This window comes from Catharus ustulatus, chromosome 29 (assembly GCF_009819885.2).
Source record: "Catharus ustulatus isolate bCatUst1 chromosome 29, bCatUst1.pri.v2, whole genome shotgun sequence".
NCBI lineage: Eukaryota > Metazoa > Chordata > Aves > Passeriformes > Turdidae > Catharus > Catharus ustulatus.
The window spans coordinates 1,560,583-1,585,552 of NC_046249.1; the positions used below are offsets into that span (position 1 = coordinate 1,560,583).

Here is a 24,970-nt window from a genome sequence, read left to right on the forward strand (position 1 = left end):
GAGCCCCCTAAGCGTGAACCCTCTGGAATGCCCTGGGCATGAAATCCCTGAGTGTGAGCCCCCCAAGCATGAACCCCCTGGAATCCCCTGTGGATGAAATCCCTGATTGTGACCCCCCAAGCATGACCCTCTGGAATCCCCTGGGCGTGAGAGTGTGAGCCCCCCAAGCATGACCCCGCTGGAATACCCTGGGCATGAAATCCTCGTGTGTGAGCCCCCAAGCATGAACCCCCTGGAATCCCCCAGGCATGAAATCCCTGAGTATGAGACCCCCAAGAATGACCCCCTGGAATACCCTGTGCATGAAATCCTCGTGTGTGAGCCCCCCAAGCATGAACCCCCTGGAATCCCCCAGGCATGAAATCCCTGAGTATGAGACCCCCAAGCATGAACCCCCTGGAACCCCCTGGGCATGACCCTCTGTGGTGGGTACCCCCCTCTATTCCCCCAGTGTGAATCCCCCGTCATGAGCACCCCAGCACGGACCCCCTGATCCCCAGGTAGAGCCTGAAGGTTCCAGGCTTCCCCCACGGCAGATTTTGGGATCCCAGGCTTCCCCCTGAACATTCTCCCCCCACCCCGTAGACTCTATGTGACCCCATGTGCGGCAATAAAGAGACCCCAAAGTGAAGGAATTGTCCTTTATTTGGGAAGTTCACAGTCAGTTTGGGGTGCAAGGACAGTGCTACAACCCCCCACGAGCAGAGCTGGGCAGCGGTGGGCGCTGGGGGGGCTGCAGGGCAGGGAGGGACCCCCCCAAACGGGCTTGGACCCACAGGAAGACAGCCTGGACAGGGGTCTCCAGCGCTCCCCTCCTCCATCCCTCCCACCACGGGTTTCTTTGGCTTCCTTTGGACATTGCACGCTCCAGGGATGTGCAGAGGAGGGCAGTGGGGTGCTGAGTCCCTGGCAGCCCCCCAGGAACCAGGGAATATCGCTGCCTATCCCCTGGGCACATCCACATCGCTTCCCACAGCTTCCATCTCCGAGCTTCCCCCTGCCCATCCCATCCAAACATCCAGGATGGGCACGGCCAGGCTGTACCGGTGTGTGGCACCTCCTGCTGCCCCTGGCACACTCTGGGCTGGGGGATGACCCCCTGATTGCCAGGAGGCTGCCCAGGGGTCCCTGCAATGCCGGTGGCTCCCTCCCCACAGCTGCACCCACCCGTGCCAGGAGGGAACATCGGGAGAGAGATCCGGCACCTCTGGCAGAGAAAACAACCGCGTTCCTGGAGCTGTGAGTCCGAGGGAAGGGGCAGCAGAGCCTGGGGGGAGCCCCTGGGCACAGAGAGGCAGGACCCAGCGCTGGTCCTGTGCCAAGGGGCCACCCCGGTGCCACCCTCAGTTCCTGGCCGCGATGACCACGGACAAGGCCACGCCGCCCAGCGCGATGGCTGTCGCGCCAAAGAGCCACTTCCAGGGGATGGACTGCGGGGCAGAGGACATGTGAGAGGCTGTGCCCATGGCAGGGGACACGTGCCACCCTTCCTGCCCTGCCTCCTGCACAGGGCATCCCAAAAAGGCAGCGCTGTGTGGGCTGTGCCCGCAGGGACGGCGTGTGCCGCCGGCTGCCCGGCTGACAGCGCTTCCCAACGGGCAGCTGGGAGCAAAGTCCAGACCCTCCAGCTGGCGTGGCTGGGATCTGGTGGACACAGCCAGGCTGTTATCGGTGTTTTCCCAGAGCACAGCCCCCTGCTCCCAGCGGGATCGCTGTCCTGACACAGCGCGTCCGCATCCTGCTCAGGAGCAGGGCTGTGTCCCTCCTGAGGGACCTGGGGGACACTGCCACACTCCCTGTGGATCCCCACCCACTCAGCCACCCCTGAGAGCTCTTACCCAGGGCAGTTTGTCTTTGCATTTCCTGGAGGTGCTGGCGGTGCTGGGATTGCCGAGCATCTTCCTGTACATCTCGGTCTCCACGTTCCTCTGGTCCGCGTGCTTCTTCACCAGCTTGGAGAGCTCAGCGTGGATGGTCTGGGGAGGACAGGGGGGTGTTAGCAGCCCTGCACCAGGGAGGGGGGACATGTCACCCACAGCAGGTCCCACCACCCCTGGGATGTGCAAGAAATGTCGTGGAAGAGCTTAGAAAAAGCTGAGGGGGTGATCAAACCTCATCCTGCCCCATGTCCCAATGCCATGGGGCTGTGCCAGGCTGGCATGGGACACCCTGTGGCTCCAGTGCCCCTCTGTCCTTTCTGGCTGCTCAAGCCACTCCCTGCCTGGCAGCAGGGAGCAGAGCCCAGCGTTGATGCCAGACATCAGGAAAGGGATTTTATCCTTTAATCGAGACAGGAAAGTGTCTGCCTTGAGGACAGACGTGTGCCAGCTCTCCCACTTTCTGTCTGGAAGCAGGCTGGGAAAGCAGCCTTAAAACTCAGCCTGGTGTGAAGTGGGATTGCAGCAAGACCCACAGCGTGCCCACACCTGCCCTGCTGGGGCAGGAAAAGGCTCTGAGTCCTGCGTGGGGCCCACAGGCTCCCCAAAAGCAGCAGGAAGAGCCAGGGAGCTGAGCAGGGCAGGGTGGCACAAGGACGTTGTGGTGGCCCTGGTGGCACAGCCGTGCTGTGCCCTCTGCTGGGGGACACATCCCGAAAACACCAACCCTGCCAGCCCGTGCCACGCTGGGAAAAGCTGCCCCCAACACCAAAATTTGGATGTCTGGAGCACAGAACGCTCCTGCTCAGAGCTCAGCAGTGCAAGACAACCATCAGCATCCCCCAGAACATTTCCAAGGGGTCAGGAGAAGGGATGTCTGTGACAGCCTGGCTGGGGGCAGGTGGAGCCAAACATTTCTGGAGTGTTTTCAGCACCGGTAGCCGTGGCCCCTGAGTCACCCACGCCAAGACTGGAGCAGCACAGCCACTTCCCCGGGGAACAGCTGGGGAGGGCAGTAATTTGCTGTACTTGTGGTTTCACTGGACACGTCACTGCCGGGCATTCGGATTTTCCAGCCCTCTCCAATTAAAAGCTCCATCGGAACTGGGGAGCAGCCGCCCTGCCCAGGGACGTGCCAGGGGTGCTGCTCCCTCTCCAGCCTGACCTTGCTGGGAAAGGAAGGGTTTGGGGTCCTGCTCACCCTTCCAAGGGTGCTCACACCACCCCTGAAGGTGCTGTGGGGTCACCAAGCACCTGCTTGTGCCACGTCCCATCTGTGACCTTCAGGGGCTGGATCATGACACAAATCCTGATGGTCTGGTGAAATCCCCATGAAAGAAATGGATACAACAGATCCAGACAAGGATTAAAGCCCATCTGGAGAACCAAGACCCCCAGGACAGCCCTGTGCAGGCAACACCTCCCTGTCTCCTCCCAGTCTCGCTCCTGCTGTGGTCATTTCCTGGCACTGGTTTTTGATTTCTCCCGAGGCTCCAGTCCTGCAGCTGATCATTAACTGACAGGAAATTCCTGACCCAGAGCTCGCCCTGCCCGGGTGCTGGACTGAGGTCTGGCTGCTCCCACCACCCAGTGATTCACTCCTGGGGCTGCTCGGCGAGTTTGTGGGGACTCAGCTCTGCCCCACTTCCCTCAACCACAGCACCAACTGCCCGAGCCACCTGGGGAACCTGGAGCAGCCTGGACCATCCCCAAGGCATGGCTGGAGCACGGATGGGCTGCCAGGGAGTCCTGTCACTGTCAGGACCAAAGGTCAACGTGGAGATAAGAGACACACCAAGCCCAGCCACACTCCACGTGCTGCATCATTCCCCAGGCTCTGGGGGCTATTCCCAGAGCTGGGGACACCTCCAGGGGTTCTCAGCCTTCCAACGGGGACACTGAGGTTTGTAGGGACACAGATAAGAGAGAAGCACCCAGGAGACCCCCAAATCAGGGGGATCACAGGCAGCACACAGCTCCAGCCTACCTTGTTTGAAGGCTCCAGCTTCAGTGCTGCCTTCAGGATGGGAATGGCCTCTCTGTACTCTCCCTGCTGAGCCAGCACCTGCAGGGTGACACATGGATGGAGCAGGGCTGTCCCTCAGCCCCCTGCCACGCCACACAGAAGGGACCCCTCCTCACCTTCCCCTTTCTGAAGAGAGCCTTGATGTTCCCTGGCTGGTGCTCCAGCACCTGGTTACAGGACTTGAGAGCTGCCTTGAAATGGTCCAACTTGAGCTGCGAGGCCGCCAGGTTGTTGAGACACTTCACCTTCACATCCAGCAGCTCAGCCTCCTCATCTGGGCTAAAATCCACTGCACAGACCCCGAGGCCAGGTCACAGCAGGGCCAGGAGCCCAGGGGGCCTCTCCTGGTGGGGGGACAGGTACCTTTGGAGCTGGAGCCCACGATCCTGAGGGCGATGTCGTAGGAGTTGATGGCCAGCACGTAATCTGCCTGCTGGTAGAAGAAGTTGCCGCGCTCCCGTTTGCGGTTGGCCAGCTGGATCTTCTCCTTCCCGCTGAGCAGCTCCAGGTCTGGAGCATCCCGAGCTGCCAGCAGCTCCACCTCCAGCGTGAGGGGCGCGTTGGGGGGGATGTCAGGGCTCCTGCACAAAGCCATGCCACCACTGTCACCTCTCAGATGCTGGGTTTAGCAACGTGGCTCAGAAATCCAAGCCAAGGAAGCCTCCCAGGGCAGGGGATGATGGGATCTTTCCACTCATGACAGCACATGCTGGTCATGGCAAGCAGAGGTTGGACAGCTCTGTCACCAGTGGGCAGGGGACAGCTCCCCCAGCTCTCTTTGGGACCCCCCTGTTCCTCCTGACATGCTGCCAGCTCACCTGCCCTGAGCTCCGTAGCAGTACTTGGCATCTGACACGATCAAAGCTGTCTCCCCCATCTCCAGGAGCTGCACACACAGGTCCAGAGCCTGCAGGGAACAACACAGGATCCAATTCCAACCCCGTGCCATGGGCATGAATATTTTCCACAAGACCAGATTGCTCCAAGCCCACTCTGAGTTGGCCAACATCATGGGGAGGGAGCACGAGCAAGGACAGAAGGGCCACCTTGATGCACAAATGGGATGTGACCGACCCCAACCCTCCCTCTGGTCCCTGGGGCAGTGATAAAGCCGGGTGAGCTTCCACCCAGTGTCCACCTGCAGGACATCACAGTCCCCCAGCGTGAAGGTGAGAGCAGGGTCTTCCTCCACCACGGTGCCATCCTCCAGCGTGGTCTTCAGGCGGATTGTCACATCCTGGCCCTTTTGGGGACGGCTCTCCACACCCTGGCCCGCCACCAGCGTCTTCTTCTTGAGCAAATTATTCCCTGGGCACGGAAAAAACAGAGAGCGTCGGGACACGGTGGGGAGGGAAAAACCCGACGGCTCCCACCCTTCTCTGCCTCCTGCAGCCCCGGGGGAGCCCGAGAGACCCCGGAACCGAGATGCCCGGGGTTCTCACCCAAAATATCGAGCCACTCCTGCGGGTCCCCGGCCGCGTCCCCCGCTCCCTGCTCCGCGGGCTGCGCGTCCTCCCGCGGCGGGGCCGGCGGCCGGCCCACGTCCTCCAGCGGGGGCAGCTCGCTCAGGTCATCCTCATCTTCCTCGCCTTCCTCTTCCAGCACCTCGAAATCCTCCGCCGTGTCCAGCTGAGCCGCGTCCGCCGCCGCCGCCGCCTCGGGGCCGGTGCCCGCCCGGCCCGGGGAGCCGCTCCTCGGTTCCTCCCCGCTGGACGCCATCGCGGCGGAGCAACCTGGAGCGGGGACAGAGGACAGGGATCGGGCCTGCTCTTACCGGCAGTGACGCTCCGCCGGCCCGGGACCGCCGGGACGCTCTGGGAACGGGGGATGCGCAACGGGACAGCGGAGACTCCGGAGCGCCGGGGAAGGATCGGGCCTGGCGGGGGGGGGGGGGTTCGGTCTGGGTGGGATGGGGGGGTCCCGGTGGGATCGGGGTGGGGGGGGGGGGTCACGACCCCGGCCCGGTACCGTGGGGGGGGGGCGGCCCCGCGCCCCCCGCCCGCCCCACGTGACCGCCGCGCGCCCCCCGCCGCTCCCACCTGGCCCGCGAACGCGCGGGGGAAAGCCCCGCCCCCCTGCTCCTATTGGCCCAGGCCCGCCCACCGCGCCACGCGATTGGGCGGGGAGCACGCTCGTCAGCCACGCGCGCGCGGGACCCCCCCGACGCCTTAAAGGGGCCGCCACCAGCGCGGCCGCCTTGGAGCGGGGGGCAGCGGGGCCGGGGGTTGGCAGCGGTACCGGAGAGGCTCCGTGATGCCCGCGGGGGTCGTGACCCTCACGCCCCGCCGGTGTTGGGCACTTCCGGCTCGGCGCGGTGACGCCGCGGGGTCGCGCCCCACGTGACTCCGCACCCGGAAGCGGCGCGGAGCGGCCGCCGGTGCCACCCCCGGTACCGCTCCCGTTCCCGTCATGTGAAGCGGCGGGACGGGCTCCCGCAGGTGCGCGGTGGGAGGCTCTGGGGACACCAGTGAGGGCTCAGTCCCGCGTGTCCCCGAGGGAACCGGGGGCTGCCGGCGCTACCGGGGGACGCGGGCGGCCGGGGGATCCCCGTTACCGGCGGGTGGGGCCGCCCCGGGACGGGGCACGGCGGCGGGGTACCCGGTGCTGGGTGCATGGCAGGGCGGAGTGGAACCCGCTGTGGCGGAGGGGAAGGGGAGGGTCTCCGTTACCGGGTCTCCGTTACCGGTGCGGGGAGCGCGGGGCGCTCCGTTCCCCCCGGCTGAGCCACCCCCACTGTCCCGCAGGTCACGATGGAGCCCACGGCCTCGCAGGTGTTCTGCGGGAGAGTGCTGGGCATGGTCAACGCCGAGGATGTCAACGCCATCATCCTGGCCCAGAAAAACATGTGAGTCCCGGGTGGAGCGGCCGGTGGGAAACCCGGTACCGGCACCGGGAACCTCCCGGGATCTTTACCGAGCTCCCTCTGCCTCCCCCACGCAGGTTGGATCGGTTTGAGAAGACCAACGAGATGCTGCTCAACTTCAACAACCTGTCCAGTGTCCGCATGCAGCAGATGAACGAGCGCTTCCTGCACCACACCAGGACCCTGGTGGAGATGAAGAAGGACCTGGACAGCATCTTCCGGAGGATCCGGTGGGAAACGGGGTGGGAACGGGCGGGGAGATGGCACTGAGGGGCTGGATGGGGTGTGGGGGTGTTAAAGTGGGGCACGAGTTGGAGTTTGGGGGGTGGTGAGAAGGAAAATCTGTTGGGGAAGGGAAAATCTGTGAGTGATACGTGGAGGGAGTGGGGGCTGGAGTTTTGGGTTTGTGTGATCCTGCTCTGGATGGGATGGGCTGTGCTGCATCGGGAGCTGCTCGGGGTGGGCACAAAATGTGGGATTTTGTGTGCTGGGAGGGGTGGGATGGAGTGTTCCAAGGGGATGGGGAGGGAATCCTTCAGTTTGGGGATTTTTTGTGTTGTCCACGACTGCTGGAGGCCGAGGGAGCTGTGGAGCAGCTCAGCTGCAGATCCCTCAGCTCCCCACGGACTCGGATTGTTCTCTCCTCCCCAGGACACTCAAAGGGAAGTTGGCAAAGCAGTACCCAGAGGCTTTCAGCAGTGAGTGATTCCTGACGCGCGGATTCACGGAGTCCTGGAGTGGTTTGGGTTGGAGGGACCTTAAAGCTCGTTCAGTGCCACCCTTGCCATGGCAGGGACACTTTCCACTGTCCCTGATTGCTCCAAGCCTGGCCTTGGACACTTCCAGGGAGCCAGGGGCAGCCACAGCTGCTCTGGGCACTCTGTGCCACCCTTCCAGGGAGGAATTCCTTCTCAATATCCCATCCATCCCTGCCCTTTTCCCCTTGTCCTGGCACTCCAGGCTCGGTTTTCCTCCTGTGGGAAGAGTTTCTGTTCCTAAGAACCTGTGAGGCATCTCTCAGGAATGAGAAGTCCATGTGCTGGCCTGTGGCTGCCTCCCTAAAAATCCTGAAAACTCCTTAATTCCATTAAAACCAGTCGCAAAAAATAGCAAACAACCACTAATTTATATGCTGGTGAATTGGGGGATTTTTAAAGTCCCTGCTACAAGCAGAATTAGGGAATTTTCTGCTGGTGTCCCCACCACAAACAACACCTCCCTCTTCCCTCGCAGACATCCACGAATCCCCCATCCTGGAGGACGACGACGACTTCGACCCCGTCCCCAAGAGCACCACAACCACCATCGCTACCTCTGAGCAGAGCACCGAGTCCTGTGACACCAGCCCCGACGTCATCTCCCCCACCACCAGCCAGGATTTCGAGGATTTATCCCAAGGCCAGTACGACGGCCCAGCCATGAACGGACAGAGTCTCACAGATGAGGACACGGCCAACGGCCTGGACTAGGAGTCACGTCCTGCCCCTGGAGAACTTTCTATCCTGTATTTATATTTGTGTGTCGCTCTATTTTTTTTTTTTTTTTTTTCCTCGGGAAGAGGGAAGCGAAGGCTGGGAGAAGCTGAGGGAGGAAGGTGCTGCCCTTCTGCCTCCACACTGCCACTGAGGTGTAAGCTCACCGCTCGCTTCAGGGGGAATCAGTAAATCCTGGGTTGGAAATGCCTCTTGTCCTCCCTCCTTCCTGCGCTCAGGAGAGCGGCTCAACTCCACCGTCCGTGTAGATTTTTTGGTGCAGAAAAGCCCTTTTTGGGGCACAGGTGTTTATGTTTCATAAGGAGTGTTGTCTCTGTGTGCCCAGCAGCTCTGTCCCTGCTGCTGATGGATCGTGCTGGCTGAGTTTTGCACCGCTGGGATGAGCCAGAGCCGCGTTTCCCTTTGGTTCTCAGCCCCTCGTGGTGCTGCTGGTTGCTCCACAGGCAGCTCTCGGCAGCAGGAGCTGTCCAGATCTTTCTTTTCCACCAGCATTGTGGTGTGATGGAGGAACTGCTTGGGTTGGGGTCCTGATGGAGGGGAGAGTAGAGGGCTGGAGGAGGGCTGAGTTTTGGGATGCTCCTGGAGCTGTGGGACCTGTCATGGGGATCTGTGAGCTCCATGGGCTCAGTGTGGCACTGCTGCCACTTCGGGGCCGGTTCTGGGTCCAGTCCTGTGGCTGTGGGGTCAGTGTGGGGCAGTCCCAGCGCCCTGTGGGCCGTGGTGGGTTTGGGGGGATGGTCCCAGGTCCGTGCAGACCCTCCCGTGCCCTGTCCCGCGGGGCCGGTGTCACCCCGGCAGTGACAGGACAGTGAGGGGACGGTCCTGGTGTCACCCCGGCAGTGACAGGACAGTGAGGAGATGGTCCTGGTGTCACCCCGGCAGTGACAGGGCTGTCCCGGGGTGGTGTCGGTGTCACCCCGGCAGTGACAGGACAGTGAGGGGACGGTCGCGGGCCGGTGCCGGTGTCACCCCAGCAGTGAGGGGACAGTCCCAGGTCCGTGCAGACCCTCCCGTGCCCTGTCCCGCTGTGCTGGTGTCACCCCGGCAGTGACAGGACAGTGAGGGGACGGTCCCGGGGCGGTGCCGGTGTCACCCCGGCAGTGACAGGACAGTGAGGGGACGGTCCTGGTGTCACTCGGCAGTGACAGGACAGTGAGGGGACGGTCCCGGGGCGGTGCCGGTGTCACCCGGCAGTGACAGGACAGTGAGGGGATGGTCCTGGTGTCACCCGGCAGTGACAGGACAGTGAAGGGATGGTCCTGGTGTCACCCGGCAGTGACAGGACAGTGAAGGGATGGTCCTGGTGTCACCCGGCAGTGACAGGACAGTGAAGGGATGGTCCTGGTGTCACCCGGCAGTGACGGGACAGTGAGGGGACGGTCCTGGTGTCACCCGGCAGTGACAGGACAGTGAGGGGACGGTCCCGGGGTGGTGCCGGTGTCACCCCGGCAGTGACAGGACAGTGAAGGGACGGTCCCGGGGTGGTGCCGGTGTCACCCCGGCAGTGACAGGACAGTGAGGGGACGGTCCCGGGGTGGTGTCGGTGTCACCCCGGCAGTGACAGGGCTGTCCCGGGCCGGTGCCGGTGTCACCCGGCAGTGAGGGGACAGTGAGGGGACAGTCCCAGGTCCGTGCAGACCCTCCCGTGCCCTGTCCCGCGGTGCCGGTGTCACCCCGGCAGTGACAAGGCGCTGCCGGTGTCCCCGCCGGAAGTGACGAGGATGTGCCGGGGTGGTACCGGTGTTCCACCGGAAGTGACGGAACCCACGGAGGGATGCTGGTGTACCCGCCGGAAGTGACGTGACCGCGGTTCCGGTCCCGCCTCTCTTTCCCTCAGCAGCGAGGCCGTGGGTGCGCGCGGTGCGGGACCGGAGTGGGCCCGGGGCTCGGGGTGGGGGCTCTGGATCCCGGGAGGGGCCGGGGGATCCCGGGATGGGGAGTGCAATGCGGGATCACGGCTTGGGACCCGCGGACGAGGGGCTGGATCCCGGAGTGGGCGCTGGAACCCCGGGAGGGGCTCTGGGTCCCCGGGGATGGGAGTGGATCCCGCGGGAAGGCCCCGAAACCCGCGGTGGGGGCTGGATACCGGGAGAGCGGGGCTGGATCCCGGCAGGGATGCTCGGGAACGGGGCTCTGAGAGGATTTGAGGGGTCGAGTAGCGGCGGGGCCCTGTCGGGGGCGGGACACGGCGGCAGCGGGGCCGGCCCGGGGTGACGCGGCCGCCCCTCCCGCAGGTGAGAAAGTGCCAAGATGCAGATCTTCGTGAAAACCCTGACGGGCAAAACCATCACCCTCGAGGTGGAGCCCAATGACACCATCGAGAACGTGAAAGCCAAAATCCAGGACAAGGAAGGTACTGGCGGGGCCGGGAGTGACGGGGTGGCCCCGCGGGGATCCCCCGGTGTCCCCAGCACGGCGATTCTGTCCCCACAGGGATCCCCCCCGACCAGCAGCGTTTGATCTTCGCGGGGAAGCAGCTGGAGGATGGCCGCACCCTTGCAGACTACAACATCCAGAAAGGTGCTCCCCAAACGCTGAGGGTTTTTAGGGGATGTTTTTGGGGTGCCAGCTGCTTTTTGTCCCCGATGTGACACTGCCCTCTCCTTGCAGAGTCCACCCTGCACCTGGTGCTGCGCCTGCGAGGCGGAATCATCGAACCCTCCCTGCGCCAGCTGGCCCAGAAATACAACTGTGACAAGATGATCTGCCGCAAGTACGTCCCCGTGTCCCCTCCCCGTGTCCCCTCCCCGCCTTCCTGCAGCCCCCCAGAGCTCCCAGAGCCCCTCCCCAGGCACACGGGGCTCTGCTGACCTGTCCCCCCCAGGTGCTACGCCCGCCTGCACCCCCGCGCCGTCAACTGCCGCAAGAAGAAGTGTGGGCACACCAACAACCTGCGCCCCAAGAAGAAGGTCAAGTAGATCCTCCAGCCCTGCCTGCACTGGTTAATAAAAATTTGCAACGCTTAGCCCTGTTTTTTGGTGTTTTTTTTGTCAAATTGATGTGTGGTTTTTAATAAATGGGGTGGGGGAGCAGGGAGGGATGGAGGGGGTGGTGGTCAGTGTGTGCAAGGGCTGGGCCAGCACCAGGACCCCCTTGGCCACCTGTGGGTCTCCTGGCCATGAACACACAACAGATGGGCACTGGGACCCACCCAGGGACTGGACCAGCAGCAGGACCACACACAAATCCCCCTGTCCATGCACTGGGGGGTGACTGTCACCAGCACCCCCTGCTCACACCCTGGGAGCTCTGGTCACTACTCCAGGCTCTGGATGGACACCAGGACACCCCTACCAACCCACCAGGACCCCTGGCTGTGTGCCCACAACACAAACGGGCACCGGGAGCCCCCTGACCCCACCCGCACGGGTCTGACTCAGCCCGGGGATATCCCTGCTGTGCTACAGCACCGGGAACCGGCACCTTGAGCCCCCACTGCATCCCCCTATCCATCCACCGCGACCCTCGGCGGTGTGCTCACAGCACCGACGGCCGCACGGACCGGACCGGGGAGCCGGGACAGGGCACCGGGAGTGGCGGCGCTGCCCGCCGGTGCCTGCAGGTGGCGGCGGAACCGCGCTCCGCCCCGCGGAACCCGGGCCTGCGCCGTGCGGCCGGGCCGGGCCATGGTGAGCGACACCGGGAGCGGGACGGCAACGGGAACGACCCCCGGGGGACGGGAGGGGCGTCCCGGGACCGAGCGGCTCCGGGCCGGGCCGGGCCGTGGGTGGGGGGTCCCGGTGCCCGTCTGTGCTGTGTGCCGGGGGAATCCCGGTGCCGGTCCGTGGACACGTGGCCGGGGGGCTCCCGGTGCGTTTGGAGCGGGGTGGGGACATCCCGAGTCCGGCCCGGTCCGTGCACACGTGGGCGGGGGGGTCCCGGTGCCTGTTTGGGTTGTGTGAGCATGGCCGAGGGTCCCGGTGCCGGTCCGGGAGGGGTCCCGGTGCCCATCGGTATCGCGGGCACGTGTCCGGGGGGTCCCGGTGTCAGTCCGGTTCGTGTCCGGGGGCCCGGTGGGTGGGCAGGGCGCTATGAGCGGTCCCGGTACCGTTCTGCGTTGTGCACACAAAGTCCGGGGGGTCCCGGTGCCGGTGCTGGGCACAGCTCAAACACCGTGACCGGAACCCACCTGGGACCCCCAGACCCGGTGCTGGACGAGGTCGCGTTGCCCCGGCACTGGGGTGATCCCTCTGGGCGGTACCGGGTCTGCCCGGTGCCCGTTACCGGGTCACCGGTGCCACCGTCCCCTTGTGTCCCGCAGACGGGCGAGGCCGTGCGGGAGCTGCTGCAGCGGCTGCGAGCGCTGCAGAGCGAGCGGGTCGAGACGTACCGGCTCTTCGAGGAGTGAGTACCGACACCGGTACCGGCACCGGAACACGGGGACACGCGGCACCTCCCGGGCTGGGCACCCCAGCAGGGAAGCGGATCCCCCCTCCCGATTATTTTGCATCCTGTTGGGACGGGGCCATGGGGGTGGCTGATGAGCTCCAGCTGGCAGGGGGACTCTGCGCTGGACACCTGAATCCCATTTTAGCATCCAGCAGATGATGGACTTGCTGGGATGCAGGGTTGAGAGTGCAAAGGATGAAAAAATCCAAACCTCAAAAAAAACCTTTCCCCCCCCCAAAAAAAGTGATTTCCAACCCTGTCCCATGTGAGGGATGAGGCTGCCTGGTCGTGCTGCCAAACTCAGGCAGGAACAGGCAGGAAAACCCTCCTGGCGTGTGGCAAAGTGGGCTCAGCTCCGTGCTGGGCACCCCAGGGTGGTCACAGTGGCTTCTCCCCCTGACCTCTCCGCAGGGGCCACCGGGCGTACCTGAGCAGTGCCCCCCACTACGACTTCCCCCGGTACCGGCAGCTGGTGCACGAGGTCACCGTGGCCTTCAGCGGCATCTCCCGGGAGGTGCTGGACATCGCCGGGCGCCTGCGGGACCAGCTCGGCCGGCCCGACCTGGCCCAGCACCTGGCCCGGCTCCAGGAGCGGGAGCAGGAGAAGCTGCAGCTGGTGGGTGCTGGGCTGGAGGGGTCCCAGGGGCAGTGCTGGGGTTGGTTTGGGGGGTCACAGCTCTTGTAGTGTCCCCCACAGACAGCACAACTGCAGCTGGCCCGGCAGCAGGCACAGGAGCAGCCCGAGGTGGATGCCCATCAGCAGGAGGTGCAGGAGCTCAAGCACAAGTAGGTGGTGACCTCGCTGTTGTCCCCCCTCATTCTGGGCAGGCAGCATCCCCCCATCCCACCACCATCCCCTTCCCCCTATTTTGGGATGGCACCCCCAATCCTGGAGCGTTCCAGGTTGGAAGGGACGCACACACACGGATCATGGAGCCCTTCCCTGCGTTTCCCTGCCCTCCCCCCGGCCCAGGGGGGCCCAGATGGTGCCTTCGGGGTCTGGCGGCGCTGCGTGGCCGCGTCCCCTCGGCCTCCCCGGGCTGAGTGTTTCATAAACAGCGCGGGGAAGGCGAGGCGGCCCACATAATACGCTCCATATGGGCTTTATTTATAGTTTCCATCCGCTCTCGTAGGCTAATTAAAACCATTGAGGCAATCAGCGAAATTCTCCAGGACCTTAAGTACGATTCGGAAGAAGTTGAGTGATGGGTGTCCCCGTGGGAACGGCTGGAGGGGCCGGGCTGGTGGAACGGGGGCCCCGCTCATCCCCACCCGCTCCCGGTGCACCTTGGCAAGGTGGGCATTGTCCTCTGGGCCCCTTTTCTGGGACAAATGGGGTCCCCCTAAATCCTGAGTGTCCCTCAGCAGAGGGGTCTGGCGTGTGGGCTGGTTCCCCTCCCGGCTGTGCCAAAATCAAACCACACCCTGCAGTGCCAAGGGGCTGCCATGCTTTGTCCTCATGGAGGTGGGCACTGTCCCTGCTGCCAGCTAGAGTGCCATGGGAGCAATCCCCCAAAACCACATCTTGGAGACGGGCTGTGCCCCCAGCCCCACTGCAGCTCCACGAGCTCTTTTTCTATGGTCACCCCAAATAAACCTGTCCCTACGGAGCTGGCCTGAGTGGTGTGATCTCAAGGGCTCTTGTGGCCCTCAATGCCACCCCTCCACCTTGGCTGGGTCCCCTGGGAGCCCCGGGATGGGGTGACAGGGGCCACGGGCCCCATTTGGCTGCCCGCTCCATCCCCGTCCCCGCGCAGCGCCGCCGCTCCGCTGACGCAGACCCCGGTGGGGTTTCAGAGGTTTATTGGCATTAAGCTTAAATCTGTTCCTAATTGACTGAAATGGAACCAAAATAAGGCTGGTTTGAATCAAAACTGGAGCAGGCACTGGGCAAACCCCAGCAGCCTCCAATCAGCCCGCGTGGCTCCCCGGGGACAGACCCCCCCCGTGCACTCACACGTGGGACCCCGGCGAGAAAACGGCCAAAATCGCTTCCCGGGGGGAGCTGCGGCGAGGGTGGGGTCACCCGGGAAGCCCCCGCCGCTCTTTTCACCCCAGGGGCTGCTCCGGCTGGCGGAGCAAACCCCCCGTGCCCCTCCCGGCCGGGCAAGGCTCCGGGGTCCCCTCGCCGCCGCGGGGCCGCGATCCCACGGAGCCCCCGGGGCTGGGCCAGCCCGGCCCCCCAAGCTCACCCCACCCCATCCCCCAGGGCTGCGGGCCGCGCTGCGCCCCGGCCGCCTCCCAGCTCCACCACGGCGGGGCCGGGGCGGGCGCGGGCGGTCCCGGGTGGGCGCCGGGCGCCCCGTCCCATCCTGCCGGCGCTCGGTCCCCCGCGGGCTACAACTTATCGCCGGGAAGAACCTGCGGAGAGGAGCAGAGCCCCGCGTCGCCCCGGGGTCGTTGTCACCCCCCCAGCATCCCTGGGGTGGGGGGTGACCCCGCGTTTTCCCCCCCAATCCCCACCCAGCCGGGGAGAAGAAGTGCGAAAGGCTCCTTACCTACCTGGTTGCGTGTTTTGTGCGATTTCTGCAGCCACACGCGCCACTGGTCGTAGAGTTTGATGCCCAGGTTGGAGCAGCCGTAGGCGTGTTTCTTCACCCACCCGAAAAACTGCTTCAGCTCCCGCCGCAGCGTCGTGTTCTGCTCCCCTCCTTTGGGGTCGCAGCCCCCCGCCGCTCGCTCTGTGGGGAAAAAGTGACAGTGTCACATGGGGGGGGACACTCCTCAACCCTCCCCATCACCGCCGTGAGGAACACGAGCAGGTTTTGGCTCCCGAGCTCCGAATTTGTTCCTTTACAAGAAATCCGGGTGCCGGGCGTGGAGCGGGGAAGGGTCCCCGCAGACCCCCGGAGCGCCCCGGCACTCACCGCTGCGAGGGGTGGAGGCGGCCGTGGGGTTGCTCCAATCGCTCCAAATCCCGGCTTTCTTGGAGCCGTAGATGCTGAAGGGATTACAGCGCACCTGGACGAAGTAAACGGTGCCGGGGCGCAGGCCGGCCAGGCGACAGGAGGTCTGGTTGCCCACATCATCCACGACCTGCGGAGGGAGGAGATGGGAGCACCTCGGCCACCCCACCCTGTCCCCCGGCACTGGCAGTGCCCGCTCACCTTCCACTCGGAGCTGTCCTCCACCCGGTATTGGATCTGGTACTTGGCTTGGAAGAGGAAATCCTTGAGGGCCGGCGGGGAGCTCCAGCGCACGCTGAGCTGGTCCTCCAGGTCGCCCACCCTGCTGACGTGCACGTCCGACGGCGGGTCCGTGGTGACTGCGGGGACAGCGCAGGGCTGGGGGGACAGCGGGGCAGCTCCGCGGGGCCGCGAGGGTTAAGGAGCCGCGGATGTAAAAGCGACTCGCAGCAAAACAGCCTAATTCGATTAGGAGCAATTCTGCTCACATATCGCCCATTTCCTGCTGCCCCCCGGCCCGGCCCAGCGCGGCCCCTCCCCGGCGGTGACACCGCGGCCGTGCCGTGCCTCACCCACGTCCAGGATGTCCAGCATGACCACGTCGGACACGGCCACCCCCAGGCGGTTGGACGCCTCCACCCAGATCTCGTAGGGCGTGAACAGTGCCAGGTCCTTGGGGATGTGGCAGGAGTAGGTGCCAGCCGTGTGGTATTCCTGGCAGGTGTTGTCCTGGCCGTACCACCTGCGGGCAGGTGATGGATGAGGTGCCAGCACCGCTCTCCCATGCCCGGGATGCTCCCGTGGGTGTTTTTTTGGCCGTTCCAGAATTTAGAGACCGGCCCGTGTTTCACCCAGCTCAACCAGGCCCACAGCAGCTTCTCCTCACCTCACCCCCCACCTCCATAAAAAACTCATCACAGCAGCACCACCCTCAAGCAGAGCCAGCCAGGAGGCATCGAGCTGCCCCATTCCCTGTTTCCCATTCAATCCCAGTCCAAGGTTTTTAACAATAACGGGGGTGAAGGCGAGCACCCACCTGCGCTTGTACTTGAGGGTGTAGTTGGTGTGCAGGAAGGTCTCCCCTTCTGTCCCCGGCGCCCACTTGCAGGTCAGGTCCTTCATGTTTTTGGACCAGCAAGTGATGTTGACTGGTTTTTCTGGGGTACTGGGAGAGACAAAAACCACAAAACAAGAGGTTCCAGAGCTGTTTTGTTCCAGCCACGGAGACACAAACCCCAAATCCAAGCTGAGCCTCTGTATTCCCAGGAATGCGTAGCGACCCAAAAAACAAGCCCAGGCTGCATTCCCCGTTCAGATTCCGTATTCCTGGGATGTAGCATCGTCCTTAAAATAGCCCGAGATAAAATCTTACAATTATTGGTTCGGACAAGCGCGTTTTAACCGAGGCTTTGCCGAAGCGGCCTCGCAGCAGCGCGTGGGTTGTGGTTCCACCAGAGCAGCTCCTGGCACGTTTTGGTGAGAACCAGAGCTCTGATCCCTCCCTGGGATTCCTGGATTCCCTCCCATGGGGGAGGCACATCCTGGGGCTGGCCAGACCCCGGTGCAGCGTGGCTGGGCCCGGTACCGGCTGGACTCTGGGACACAGTGGCCAAACCTTGGCACAGAGCAGCTGGACCCTGGCACTGTCTGGACCTCGGCACAGAACGGCCAGAACTCAGCATGGAGTGGCCAGACCCTGGTACAGAGTGACCAGACCCCGATACAAAGTGACCAGGCCCCAGCACAGAGTGACCAGACCCTCGTACAGAGTGACCAGACTCCAGTTTGGAGTGACCAGACCCCATCACAGAGTGACCAGGCCTTGGTACAGAGTGACCAGACCCCAGCAGAGTGACCAAACCCCAGCACAGAGTGACTAGACGTTGGCACAGAGTGACCAGACCCCAATACAGGGTGACCAAACCCCAGTTTGGAGTGACCAGACCCCAGCACAGACTGACCAAGCCCCAACACAGATTGACCTGACCCCAACACAAAGTGACCAGACCCCAACACAGACTGACCAGACCCCAAAACAGACTGACCAAACCCCAGCACAGTGACCAGACCCCAATTTGGAGTGACCAAACCCCACCACAGAGTGACCAGACCCCAACACAGACTGACCAAACCCCAACACAGACTGACCAAACCCCAACACAGACTGACCAAACCCCATCACAGAGTGACCAAACCCCAACACAGACTGACCAGACCCCACCACAGAGTGACCAGACCCCAACACAGAGTGACCAAACCCCAACACAGACTGACCAAACCCCAGTTTGGAGTGATCAGACCCCAGCACAGACTGACCAAACCCCAACACAGAGTGACCAAACCCCATCACAGAGTGACCAGACCCCAGAACAGTGACCAGACCCCAGTTTGAAGTGACCAAACCCCATCACAGAGTGACCAGACCCCAGAACAGTGACCAGATCCCAGTTTGGAGTGACCAAACCCCATCACAGAATGACCAAACCCCAACACAGACTGACCAAACCCCAGCACAGACTGACCAAACCCCAACACAGACTGACCAGACCCCAGAACAGTGACCAGACCCCAGTTTGGAGTGACCAAACCCCAACATAGACTGACCAGACCCCAACACAGAATGACCAAACCCCAATACAGAGTGACCAGACCCCAACACAGAATGACTAGACCCCAGAACAGTGACCAGACCCCAATTTGGAGTGACCAAACCCCATCACAGACTGACCAGACCCCATCAGAGTGACCAAACCCCAACACAGACTGACCAAACCCCAACACAGACTGACCAGACCCCAGTTTGGAGTGACCAAACCCCAACATAGAGTAACCAAACCCCAACACAGACTGACCAGACCCCAACACAGATTGACCAAACCCCAACACAGAGTGACCAAACCCCAACACAGACTGACCAAACCCCAACACAGAGTGACCAAACCCCAACATAGAGTGACCAACCCCAACACAGACTGACCAAACCCAACACAGACTGACCAAACCCCAACATAGAACAGACCCCAACACAGACTGACCAAACCCAACACAGTGACCAAACCAACCAACACGAGAGAAAACCACACAGCCCAGACAAGCACAGACTGACCAGACCCCAACACAGACTGACCAAACCCCAACACAGAATGACCAAACCCCAACACAGACTGACCAAACCCCATCACAGAATGACCAAACCCCATCACAGACAGCAGCACCGACGTACATCCAACATAAAGGCAGGAACCGGCCAGGATGCCCCCATCTCTGCTGTGACACACCAGATTGTCCCCCGACTGCTGCCTGGAGCCGTTGAGGCGAGCGAGGGCCACGCTGAGCGTGGAGGGGCCCAGGGCGGCGTAGGAGGCGGCCGGGAGGCGCCGCCCGTTCAGCGTCCAGTACAGATCCTCGGCTTTCAGCGGAAAGTCCGGGCTGACCGTGCACGTGGCGACCAGCGAGGAGCCGATCAGCAGGGTGGGGTCTTGGGGGGAAATCACGGCGGGGTCTGCAGCCGGAGAGACAGAGAGCGGGAGGAAAAATCAATGATGTGCAGCTTAGGGCTGTGTGAATGTGTCTTGTAGCTGTTTAAATGCATTTTATATCTGTTTTATGTTGATTTAAACGCCTTTGAGTCTCTTCTGTATTCATTTTATATCTATTTAAATGCGTTGTTTTGCTATTTTGCATCGATTTAAATCATCACGTCTATATCAATTTAAATCATCATAGATGTTTTATATTAATTTAAATACATTGTTTAGCTGTTTTACATCGATTTCAATCATCACAAGCCTATACTGATTTAAATCACGCATCTATTTTATGTAGATTTAAATCATCACATATCTATTTTACATCAATTTAAACACACTGGTTTCTATTTTATGTCGATTTAAACACACTGGTTTCTATTTTATATCAATTTAAACACACTGGTTTCTATTTTACATTGGTTTAAATGTGTTTCAATCTATTCTTTACTCCTACACATTTTATACCTGAAGACATTTTTTATCTTTTATATCTACTTAAATAGCTTTTATATCTATTCTGTATCTCAATACACACTAATTTTATCTATTTAAATACACTTTATGCCTATTTTCATATCTACATACATTTTATATCTGAACACTTTTAATATCTATTTTTATATCTACATCTACTTTAGAACTTTTAAAATACTTTTTTTTTTTCAATTTTTTTTCCCCAGGCTGGGGCGGGGCTGGGTCGGAAGTTTTTCCGCGACAAAAAGGAAAATTCGAGGGGATTTCCCCCCTCCCTCCTTTTCCAAGCTCCAGCATTTCCCCGTGGATCACCTCTCCCGGCGGTGGGGAGCTCCAAAATTTCAAATTTCCCCAAAATCCCGGTGGTGCCGCTGTTTTGCAGAGCCCCTCCAGGAGGGGAAATTCCCATCCCGGATGATCCCGGGACCCCGAGGCTTCCCAGGCGCGGCCCCGCTCCGGGGTGTTCCGTGTCCGTCAAGCCCTTATCGGCTCCATCCGCACGCGCCGGGCTAATATCCCAAATTACCTCCCGGAAAGTGCCGCGACCTCCCCTCCCCTCCGACCTCCCGGCCCCGATCGGCTTTCAGCGCCCGCCCGGCGTTCCCAAAATCCGCTCCACGCCGGGCAGATCCGAGTCAGGGGTCCTCGCTGCTCACCCTCCGCAATTAGCGCTCCCAAATCCTCGTTATGCCGGGGAGATTTAATTAGGAATTGCCGCCGTGTTTGGGGGATACTGGTGAGGGGGGGGGAAGGATGGTACAGCGGGGAAAAACAACCTGGGGTGCCCCAAATATCCGTGGGGTGGTGCCAGGCACCCCAAAAATCCGTGGGTGGGTGCCAGGTACCCCAAATATCCGTGGGTTGGAATCAGACAACCCAAATATCCCTGGGGTGGTACCAGGGACCCCAAAGTACCCCGAGCATCCGTGGGTGGGTGCCAGGCACCCCAAAAATCCGTAGGTGGGTACCAGGCACCCCAAATATCCGTGGGTGGGTACCAGGCACCCCAAATATCCGTGGGTTGGTACCAGACACCCCAAAAATCCGTGGGTTGGAATCAGACAACCCAAATATCCGTGAGTGGGTACCAGGCACCCCAAAATCCATGGGTGGGTACCAGGCACCCAAAAATCCTGGGGTGGTACCAGGGACCCCAAAGTTCCCCGAGCATCCGTGGGTGGGTACCAGGCACCCCAAATATCCGTGGGTTGGAATCAGAAAACCCAAAAATCCGTGGGTGGGTACCAGACACCCCAAATATCCATGGGTTGGTACCAGACACCCCAAAAATCCGTGGGTTGGAATCAGACAACCCAAATATCCGTGGGGTTGGTACCAGGCACCCCAAATATCCTTGGGGTGGTACCAGGCACCCCAAATATCCGTGGTTTGGTACCAGGCACCCCAAATATCCGTGGGTGGGTACCAGGCACCCCAAACATCCACAGGACGGGGCTGGGCACTCCGGGACACCCCGAGCATCCACGGATGGTGATGGATCCATCACAACCCTCGGAACAAACCCTTCCCGAGGCCAGCCAGGCCTCTGGAAATCTCATCCCCCCTCTCCTGCCAACGAGCCCACCCCGCTCCGACCCCGCCACGAGCCGAGCCCGGAGCTGCTGCGGCTGTGCCGATAACAGAGGCAGCGCTGCGAGCCCTGATTCTCCTCAATCTTAATCTAAACAGCCCCAGAAACTCGCACGAGCACCGTAAAACAGACACGTTTCCCATCCTCCGAGCAGGACCCTCTGGAGGGGCCAATTTTCTCTCTCTCTGTATTTTTTTTTCCCTTGGATTTTGGTTTTTTTTTTCCCCCTCCTCCAAGCAGGATCCTCTAGAGGGGTCAATTATATACATATATATATTATATTTTTTTCCCGCTGGAATTATTTTCCCCCCTCAGCGCGGCCGCAGCGCCGAACATGTGTTTTAAAAGGGAAAAGTGTGAAGTTTTCCGAACGGAGAGGAAAGGGCCGGAGAGACGCAGGCAGGCTGTGGAATGTGCAAGTTGCAACGAAAATACCTGCTCGGGGGTTTTATGGCTTCTCTATTGCAAAAAAAAAAATGCTGATCAGGTGCTAAGTAATGCTATAAAGTAAAACCACATTTCCAAGGTGTCGGGAACGTTTATGCTTTTCTTCCGAAGGGCCGGATTTCATTTTAGTTTTATATCGGAGTTTTAAGGGTTGGGAAAGAAAAGGGGGGAAGAAAAAAAAAAAAAAAAAAAAAAAGCTCCGATAAGTGTCAGAGATCACACAGTTAAAAAAGATTTATTGAGCTGTGCAGGGGGTTAAAGGAAAATAGAAATAATTGCCCCGAAGAACAAAAGGGAATTTGGGAAGCTCTGAATTCCACAGGAAAAATAAAATTAAATGTATATGTGTATTTAGAGCTCTTCTAAAACTCGAGCAGCGAGGTACCCAAAAACGCTTTATCCCTCTTTTCTACTCTGCTCTCCAGCCTTTTTTTCCCCTTTCTCATCCCCGACTGGCATTTCTCGTGCCCATCCCTGGGCTCGAGGAGGGATTTATAAAAAGCCCAGGCATTCCAGCGCGGCCGAGCTGCACCGAGGGGAAACTTTCGCTCTCTAAAAGGAGATTTGGCTTCGCCTTGGCCAGCGCCGCACGTCGAGGGGCCGCGGGGCCAGCGCTGCCCCGGACCCCCGTGGGGAGGGGGGAAATGAGGGTTCGGGGGGACACCCGGCTGGTTGGGAGGAGAAAAACTCGGGATCAGCCCCACCGAGGGTCCGGGTGTGGCTTCGTGTGGTTCCCACTGGGATCGACCCCTCCAGGCACCGGGACTGGCACCGAGACCCCCGGGGCGGGCACCGAGACCCCCGGGGCTGGCACCGAGACCCCCGGGGCTGGCCGCTCTCGCTGACGACCCCTAAGGGGATTTTTGGGGCGTTCCTTCACCCCACCCCATTCCTCCAGCAATTCTTGAACGCCCCGAGGACTCCCCCGCTCAGGACGGGTTTGGGTCGGGGGTCCGGGGAGGGGTCGCGGGCGCTGCCGGGCGAGCGGTGCCGTTCGTGGCGGGTCCCGTTGGGCGCGTCGGAGCCGAGAACATCCCTGGCCTTGAGAAATTCCCATCATAGGGAGGAAGCCAAACTTCCTGCTGCGGGGAGCGGGATCTCACCCTCCCCTGCCTCGGGCCGCAGGGGGGGCAGCGGGGCGGCGGCCGGGACGGGGGGTCCGTCGGGTTTAGGGCTCTGTGGGGAAGGGGGGACCCCTCCCCTGTGTGTCCCCCACCCCCAGCACGGCCGGGGATCCCCGCGGGGCTGAGGCCACTCCACAGCTCAGCCCACAGGTGGCACCTCCCGGACCTGCCAGCGCCGGGTGGGGCCCCCAAATTGGGCATCACTGCGGGGACCCCCCCAGGGGGATTTTATTTTTTTTTTGTGGGGGGGTCGTTGTTCTCCATGGGGCAGGGAGGGAGATCCCTATTGTTCTGGGTGGGAAAAGGGGATTCATTGTTCTCTGGGATGGGGGGGCGGCTCTCCGGGGGGAAGGGGGGACCCCGTTGTTCTCGGCACGGGGAAGGGGGGGTCTCAGAGGCTTCGGGAGGGGCAGAGGGGGGCGATGGCTCCCGGGGGTGCGAGGGGGTCGCGTGGGGAAGGGGTTCGCTATTGTTCTCCGGGCGGAGGCCGGGGGTTTCCATTGTCCTGGGTGGGGAATGGAGCCGCATTGTTCTGCGGGAGGGGGGGGCTGGACGCGGGGAGGGGGGACAAGGGGGGACCGGCCCTTCTCGGGGTCCCCCTGCTCCGTGGGGAGAGGGAGCACTCGCTGCTCCGGGCGAGGGGGGCTCTCCTCGCTACTCTCGGGGATGGGGGGCAGCACAAGAAAGGTTCCTCTATTGTTCTTGCGGGGAAGCGGCGGGGGGGTCCCGGCTGGGCTGCGGGGACGGGGATGGGGGGTCCGGCTGCTATCGGGACGCGATGGGGGGGTCCCAGCTGCCCTCCGCGGGGGGGTCCCCGTCCCCCTCCGCAGCCCCGAGGTGCGCCCGGAGGTGCCCCCGCATCCCGGGACCGGGGAGGGGGGACGCGACAAACGGAGAGGAACGGGACAGCCCCGGGGGGCTCCGCATCCCGGCACCCGTGTGGGGGGGGGGACGGGACTGGCGGAAAGGAGCGGGGCAGCCCCGGGGGGCTCCGCATGCCCGAGACGGACGGGAGAGCCCCGGGGGGCTCCGCGCAGCTCCCGCGTGGCCCCGACGGGACCCCCGCCCGCCCCGCGCCCACCTTGCGGGAGCCGCCCGGTGCTGCCGGTACTCACAGGAGAGCGGATCGGCGCGGGGCAGGCGCGGGCAGAGCAGGAGCAGCAGCGGGAGCATCGGGAGCAGCGGCGGCGGCGGCATGGCCTGCTCCGGTGCCCGTCGGTGCCCGGGGCGGCGGAGCGCACCGGCACGTCCGGGGAAGTCCCGAGCAAGTCTGAGCAACCCCCGGTTACCAAAGCCCCAACTGCCGCCCTGGCCCCGCCCCGGGACCGCCCCCGGGGGGGCAGAAAGCCACCGGCCCCGCCACCCCCCCACCGCTGTCCCGCTCCGGTACCGACCCCGGGACAGACCCCGGGACCGGCTCCGGGACCGGCCCCCGCCCGGTGCCCGCTGCCGCCGCGGGATGCTGGACCCCCCCCAGCCCTCCCCGGGGCCGGTGTCCCGCTCCCCCCGACCCCCCCGGTAGGTGAGTAAGAGCCGCCCCGGGGCCGCCGGCCCACGGCTGAGTCACGGGCGGACCCTCCCGCGCCCCCGGGGCCGCTCTCGCCGCTGAACGGGGCCCCCCCCGCCGCGGCTTCCCCACGCTCCGAGCGCCTTGGAGATCCAAACCCCTGCTATTGCTGATTTTTGGGTTGAAAACAGGGATATCATCCCATAAATCCCGATGTTTTCTATCGAATCCATCACCTCCGCGCTTTCCTCCTCAAAACACCAAAAAAGTGAGAAAATCACCCCAAATGGCTCCAGCTCCCCTCAGACTGGGGCGGCGTTTGTCCCCAGGGGTGGTGGCACGTCCGGCTGTGCCACCAGCATCGGGACAAAGCCACCCACTTGGGCAACCGCCAATGCCCCCCTCCGTGCCCCCGCCCGGGGTCTGGGTGGCACCGAGAGCTTTGCAGACCCCCAGATGGGTCACAGAAACCCGGGACAACAGATCCTGGTCGTGGCGACACTGTCCCCACGTGTGGCGTGTCCCTAGCCGTGAGGGGAGGGGACAGCAGAGGGTGGCAGGGGACACCTGGGTGGCGCGGGGTGCCCCATGGACTCGGGGTGGGGGTGACGCTGCGTGGGGCTCCGAGGGATTGCAGAGATTAAAAATCACAATAAAATTAAAAAAAAAAAAACCGAGAGGGGGAGGGAGCCCAAACAATGCCTTTTTCCCATCGTCCTGTTTTTTGGAAGCTTCTGAACTGT

General features: G+C 62.2%; 5 protein-coding genes across 7 annotated transcripts; 3 read left to right on the forward strand and 2 right to left on the reverse strand.

Annotated features, from left to right (window-relative positions):
• Window positions 1-627: 627 nt before the first annotated feature.
• FKBP8 (FKBP prolyl isomerase 8) lies at window positions 628-5,814 on the reverse strand. The gene is made up of 8 exons (XM_033082408.1): window positions 5,346-5,814; window positions 5,042-5,211; window positions 4,722-4,810; window positions 4,267-4,484; window positions 4,020-4,192; window positions 3,865-3,942; window positions 1,839-1,976; window positions 628-1,430 (listed from the first exon to the last, which is right to left on the reverse strand). Exons 1-8 carry the CDS (start codon window positions 5,620-5,622, stop codon window positions 1,344-1,346), a joined length of 1,230 nt encoding a protein of 409 aa, XP_032938299.1. The 5' UTR covers window positions 5,623-5,814; the 3' UTR covers window positions 628-1,343.
• A 420-nt stretch (window positions 5,815-6,234) lies between these two features.
• Window positions 6,235-8,445, forward strand: KXD1 (KxDL motif containing 1). Its single transcript, XM_033082409.2, has 5 exons — window positions 6,235-6,341; window positions 6,648-6,748; window positions 6,844-6,996; window positions 7,418-7,464; window positions 8,000-8,445. The coding sequence occupies exons 2-5, from the start codon at window positions 6,654-6,656 to the stop codon at window positions 8,233-8,235; spliced, it is 531 nt and encodes a 176-aa protein (XP_032938300.1). The 5' UTR covers window positions 6,235-6,341; window positions 6,648-6,653; the 3' UTR covers window positions 8,236-8,445.
• Window positions 8,446-10,048: 1,603 nt separating this feature from the next.
• On the forward strand, window positions 10,049-11,224 carry UBA52 (ubiquitin A-52 residue ribosomal protein fusion product 1). Of its 2 annotated transcripts, none has more exons than XM_033082249.1 (5): window positions 10,049-10,119; window positions 10,494-10,612; window positions 10,693-10,779; window positions 10,870-10,972; window positions 11,084-11,224. In XM_033082249.1, exons 2-5 carry the CDS (start codon window positions 10,510-10,512, stop codon window positions 11,175-11,177), a joined length of 387 nt encoding a protein of 128 aa, XP_032938140.1. In that variant the 5' UTR covers window positions 10,049-10,119; window positions 10,494-10,509; the 3' UTR covers window positions 11,178-11,224. The 2 variants fall into 2 exon arrangements, with proteins under 2 accessions (XP_032938140.1, XP_042635977.1); XM_042780043.1 differs by having other exon boundaries at window positions 10,049-10,110.
• Window positions 11,225-11,860: 636 nt separating this feature from the next.
• Window positions 11,861-15,266, forward strand: REX1BD (required for excision 1-B domain containing). Of its 2 annotated transcripts, XR_004420329.1 has the most exons (6): window positions 11,861-11,888; window positions 12,521-12,603; window positions 13,060-13,264; window positions 13,346-13,434; window positions 13,782-13,944; window positions 15,181-15,266. XR_004420329.1 is itself a non-coding variant. In XM_033082514.1 (5 exons), exons 1-5 carry the CDS (start codon window positions 11,886-11,888, stop codon window positions 13,852-13,854), a joined length of 453 nt encoding a protein of 150 aa, XP_032938405.1. In that variant the 5' UTR covers window positions 11,861-11,885; the 3' UTR covers window positions 13,855-14,258. The 2 variants fall into 2 exon arrangements, 1 of the variants encoding a protein (XP_032938405.1); XM_033082514.1 differs by lacking the exon at window positions 15,181-15,266 and having other exon boundaries at window positions 13,782-14,258.
• CRLF1 (cytokine receptor like factor 1) lies at window positions 14,953-23,917 on the reverse strand. The gene is made up of 8 exons (XM_033082516.1): window positions 23,836-23,917; window positions 18,762-19,056; window positions 16,591-16,719; window positions 16,127-16,296; window positions 15,756-15,913; window positions 15,516-15,684; window positions 15,151-15,329; window positions 14,953-15,009 (listed from the first exon to the last, which is right to left on the reverse strand). The coding sequence occupies exons 1-8, from the start codon at window positions 23,915-23,917 to the stop codon at window positions 14,986-14,988; spliced, it is 1,206 nt and encodes a 401-aa protein (XP_032938407.1). The 3' UTR covers window positions 14,953-14,985.
• Window positions 23,918-24,970: the final 1,053 nt, after the last annotated feature.

Bases quoted from the DNA above. Each gene is read 5' to 3' on its own strand.
- REX1BD (XM_033082514.1), top strand. The intron at 12,604-13,059 runs GTGAGTACCGAC...ACCTCTCCGCAG, and splicing joins ACGTACCGGCTCTTCGAGGA to GGGCCACCGGGCGTACCTGA. The intron at 13,435-13,781 runs GTAGGTGGTGAC...CCGCTCTCGTAG, and splicing joins GTGCAGGAGCTCAAGCACAA to GCTAATTAAAACCATTGAGG.
- FKBP8 (XM_033082408.1), bottom strand. From the start codon at position 5,622: ATGGCGTCCAGCGGGGAGGAACCGAGGAGCGGCTCCCCGGGCCGGGCG. The intron at 4,811-5,041 runs GTGGACACTGGG...TGTTCCCTGCAG, and splicing joins GGGACTGTGATGTCCTGCAG to GCTCTGGACCTGTGTGTGCA. The intron at 4,193-4,266 runs GTACCTGTCCCC...GGGTCTGTGCAG, and splicing joins CGTGGGCTCCAGCTCCAAAG to TGGATTTTAGCCCAGATGAG.
- KXD1 (XM_033082409.2), top strand. From the start codon at position 6,654: ATGGAGCCCACGGCCTCGCAGGTGTTCTGCGGGAGAGTGCTGGGCATG. The intron at 6,749-6,843 runs GTGAGTCCCGGG...TCCCCCACGCAG, and splicing joins ATCCTGGCCCAGAAAAACAT to GTTGGATCGGTTTGAGAAGA. The intron at 7,465-7,999 runs GTGAGTGATTCC...CTTCCCTCGCAG, and splicing joins GTACCCAGAGGCTTTCAGCA to ACATCCACGAATCCCCCATC.
- CRLF1 (XM_033082516.1), bottom strand. From the start codon at position 23,917: ATGCCGCCGCCGCCGCTGCTCCCGATGCTCCCGCTGCTGCTCCTGCTC. The intron at 19,057-23,835 runs GTGAGTACCGGC...CTCCGGCTGCAG, and splicing joins CCGCGCCGATCCGCTCTCCT to ACCCCGCCGTGATTTCCCCC. The intron at 15,010-15,150 runs GTAGGTAAGGAG...TCCTCTCCGCAG, and splicing joins CGCACAAAACACGCAACCAG to GTTCTTCCCGGCGATAAGTT.
- UBA52 (XM_033082249.1), top strand. From the start codon at position 10,510: ATGCAGATCTTCGTGAAAACCCTGACGGGCAAAACCATCACCCTCGAG. The intron at 10,780-10,869 runs GTGCTCCCCAAA...CTCTCCTTGCAG, and splicing joins AGACTACAACATCCAGAAAG to AGTCCACCCTGCACCTGGTG. The intron at 10,973-11,083 runs GTACGTCCCCGT...TGTCCCCCCCAG, and splicing joins GACAAGATGATCTGCCGCAA to GTGCTACGCCCGCCTGCACC.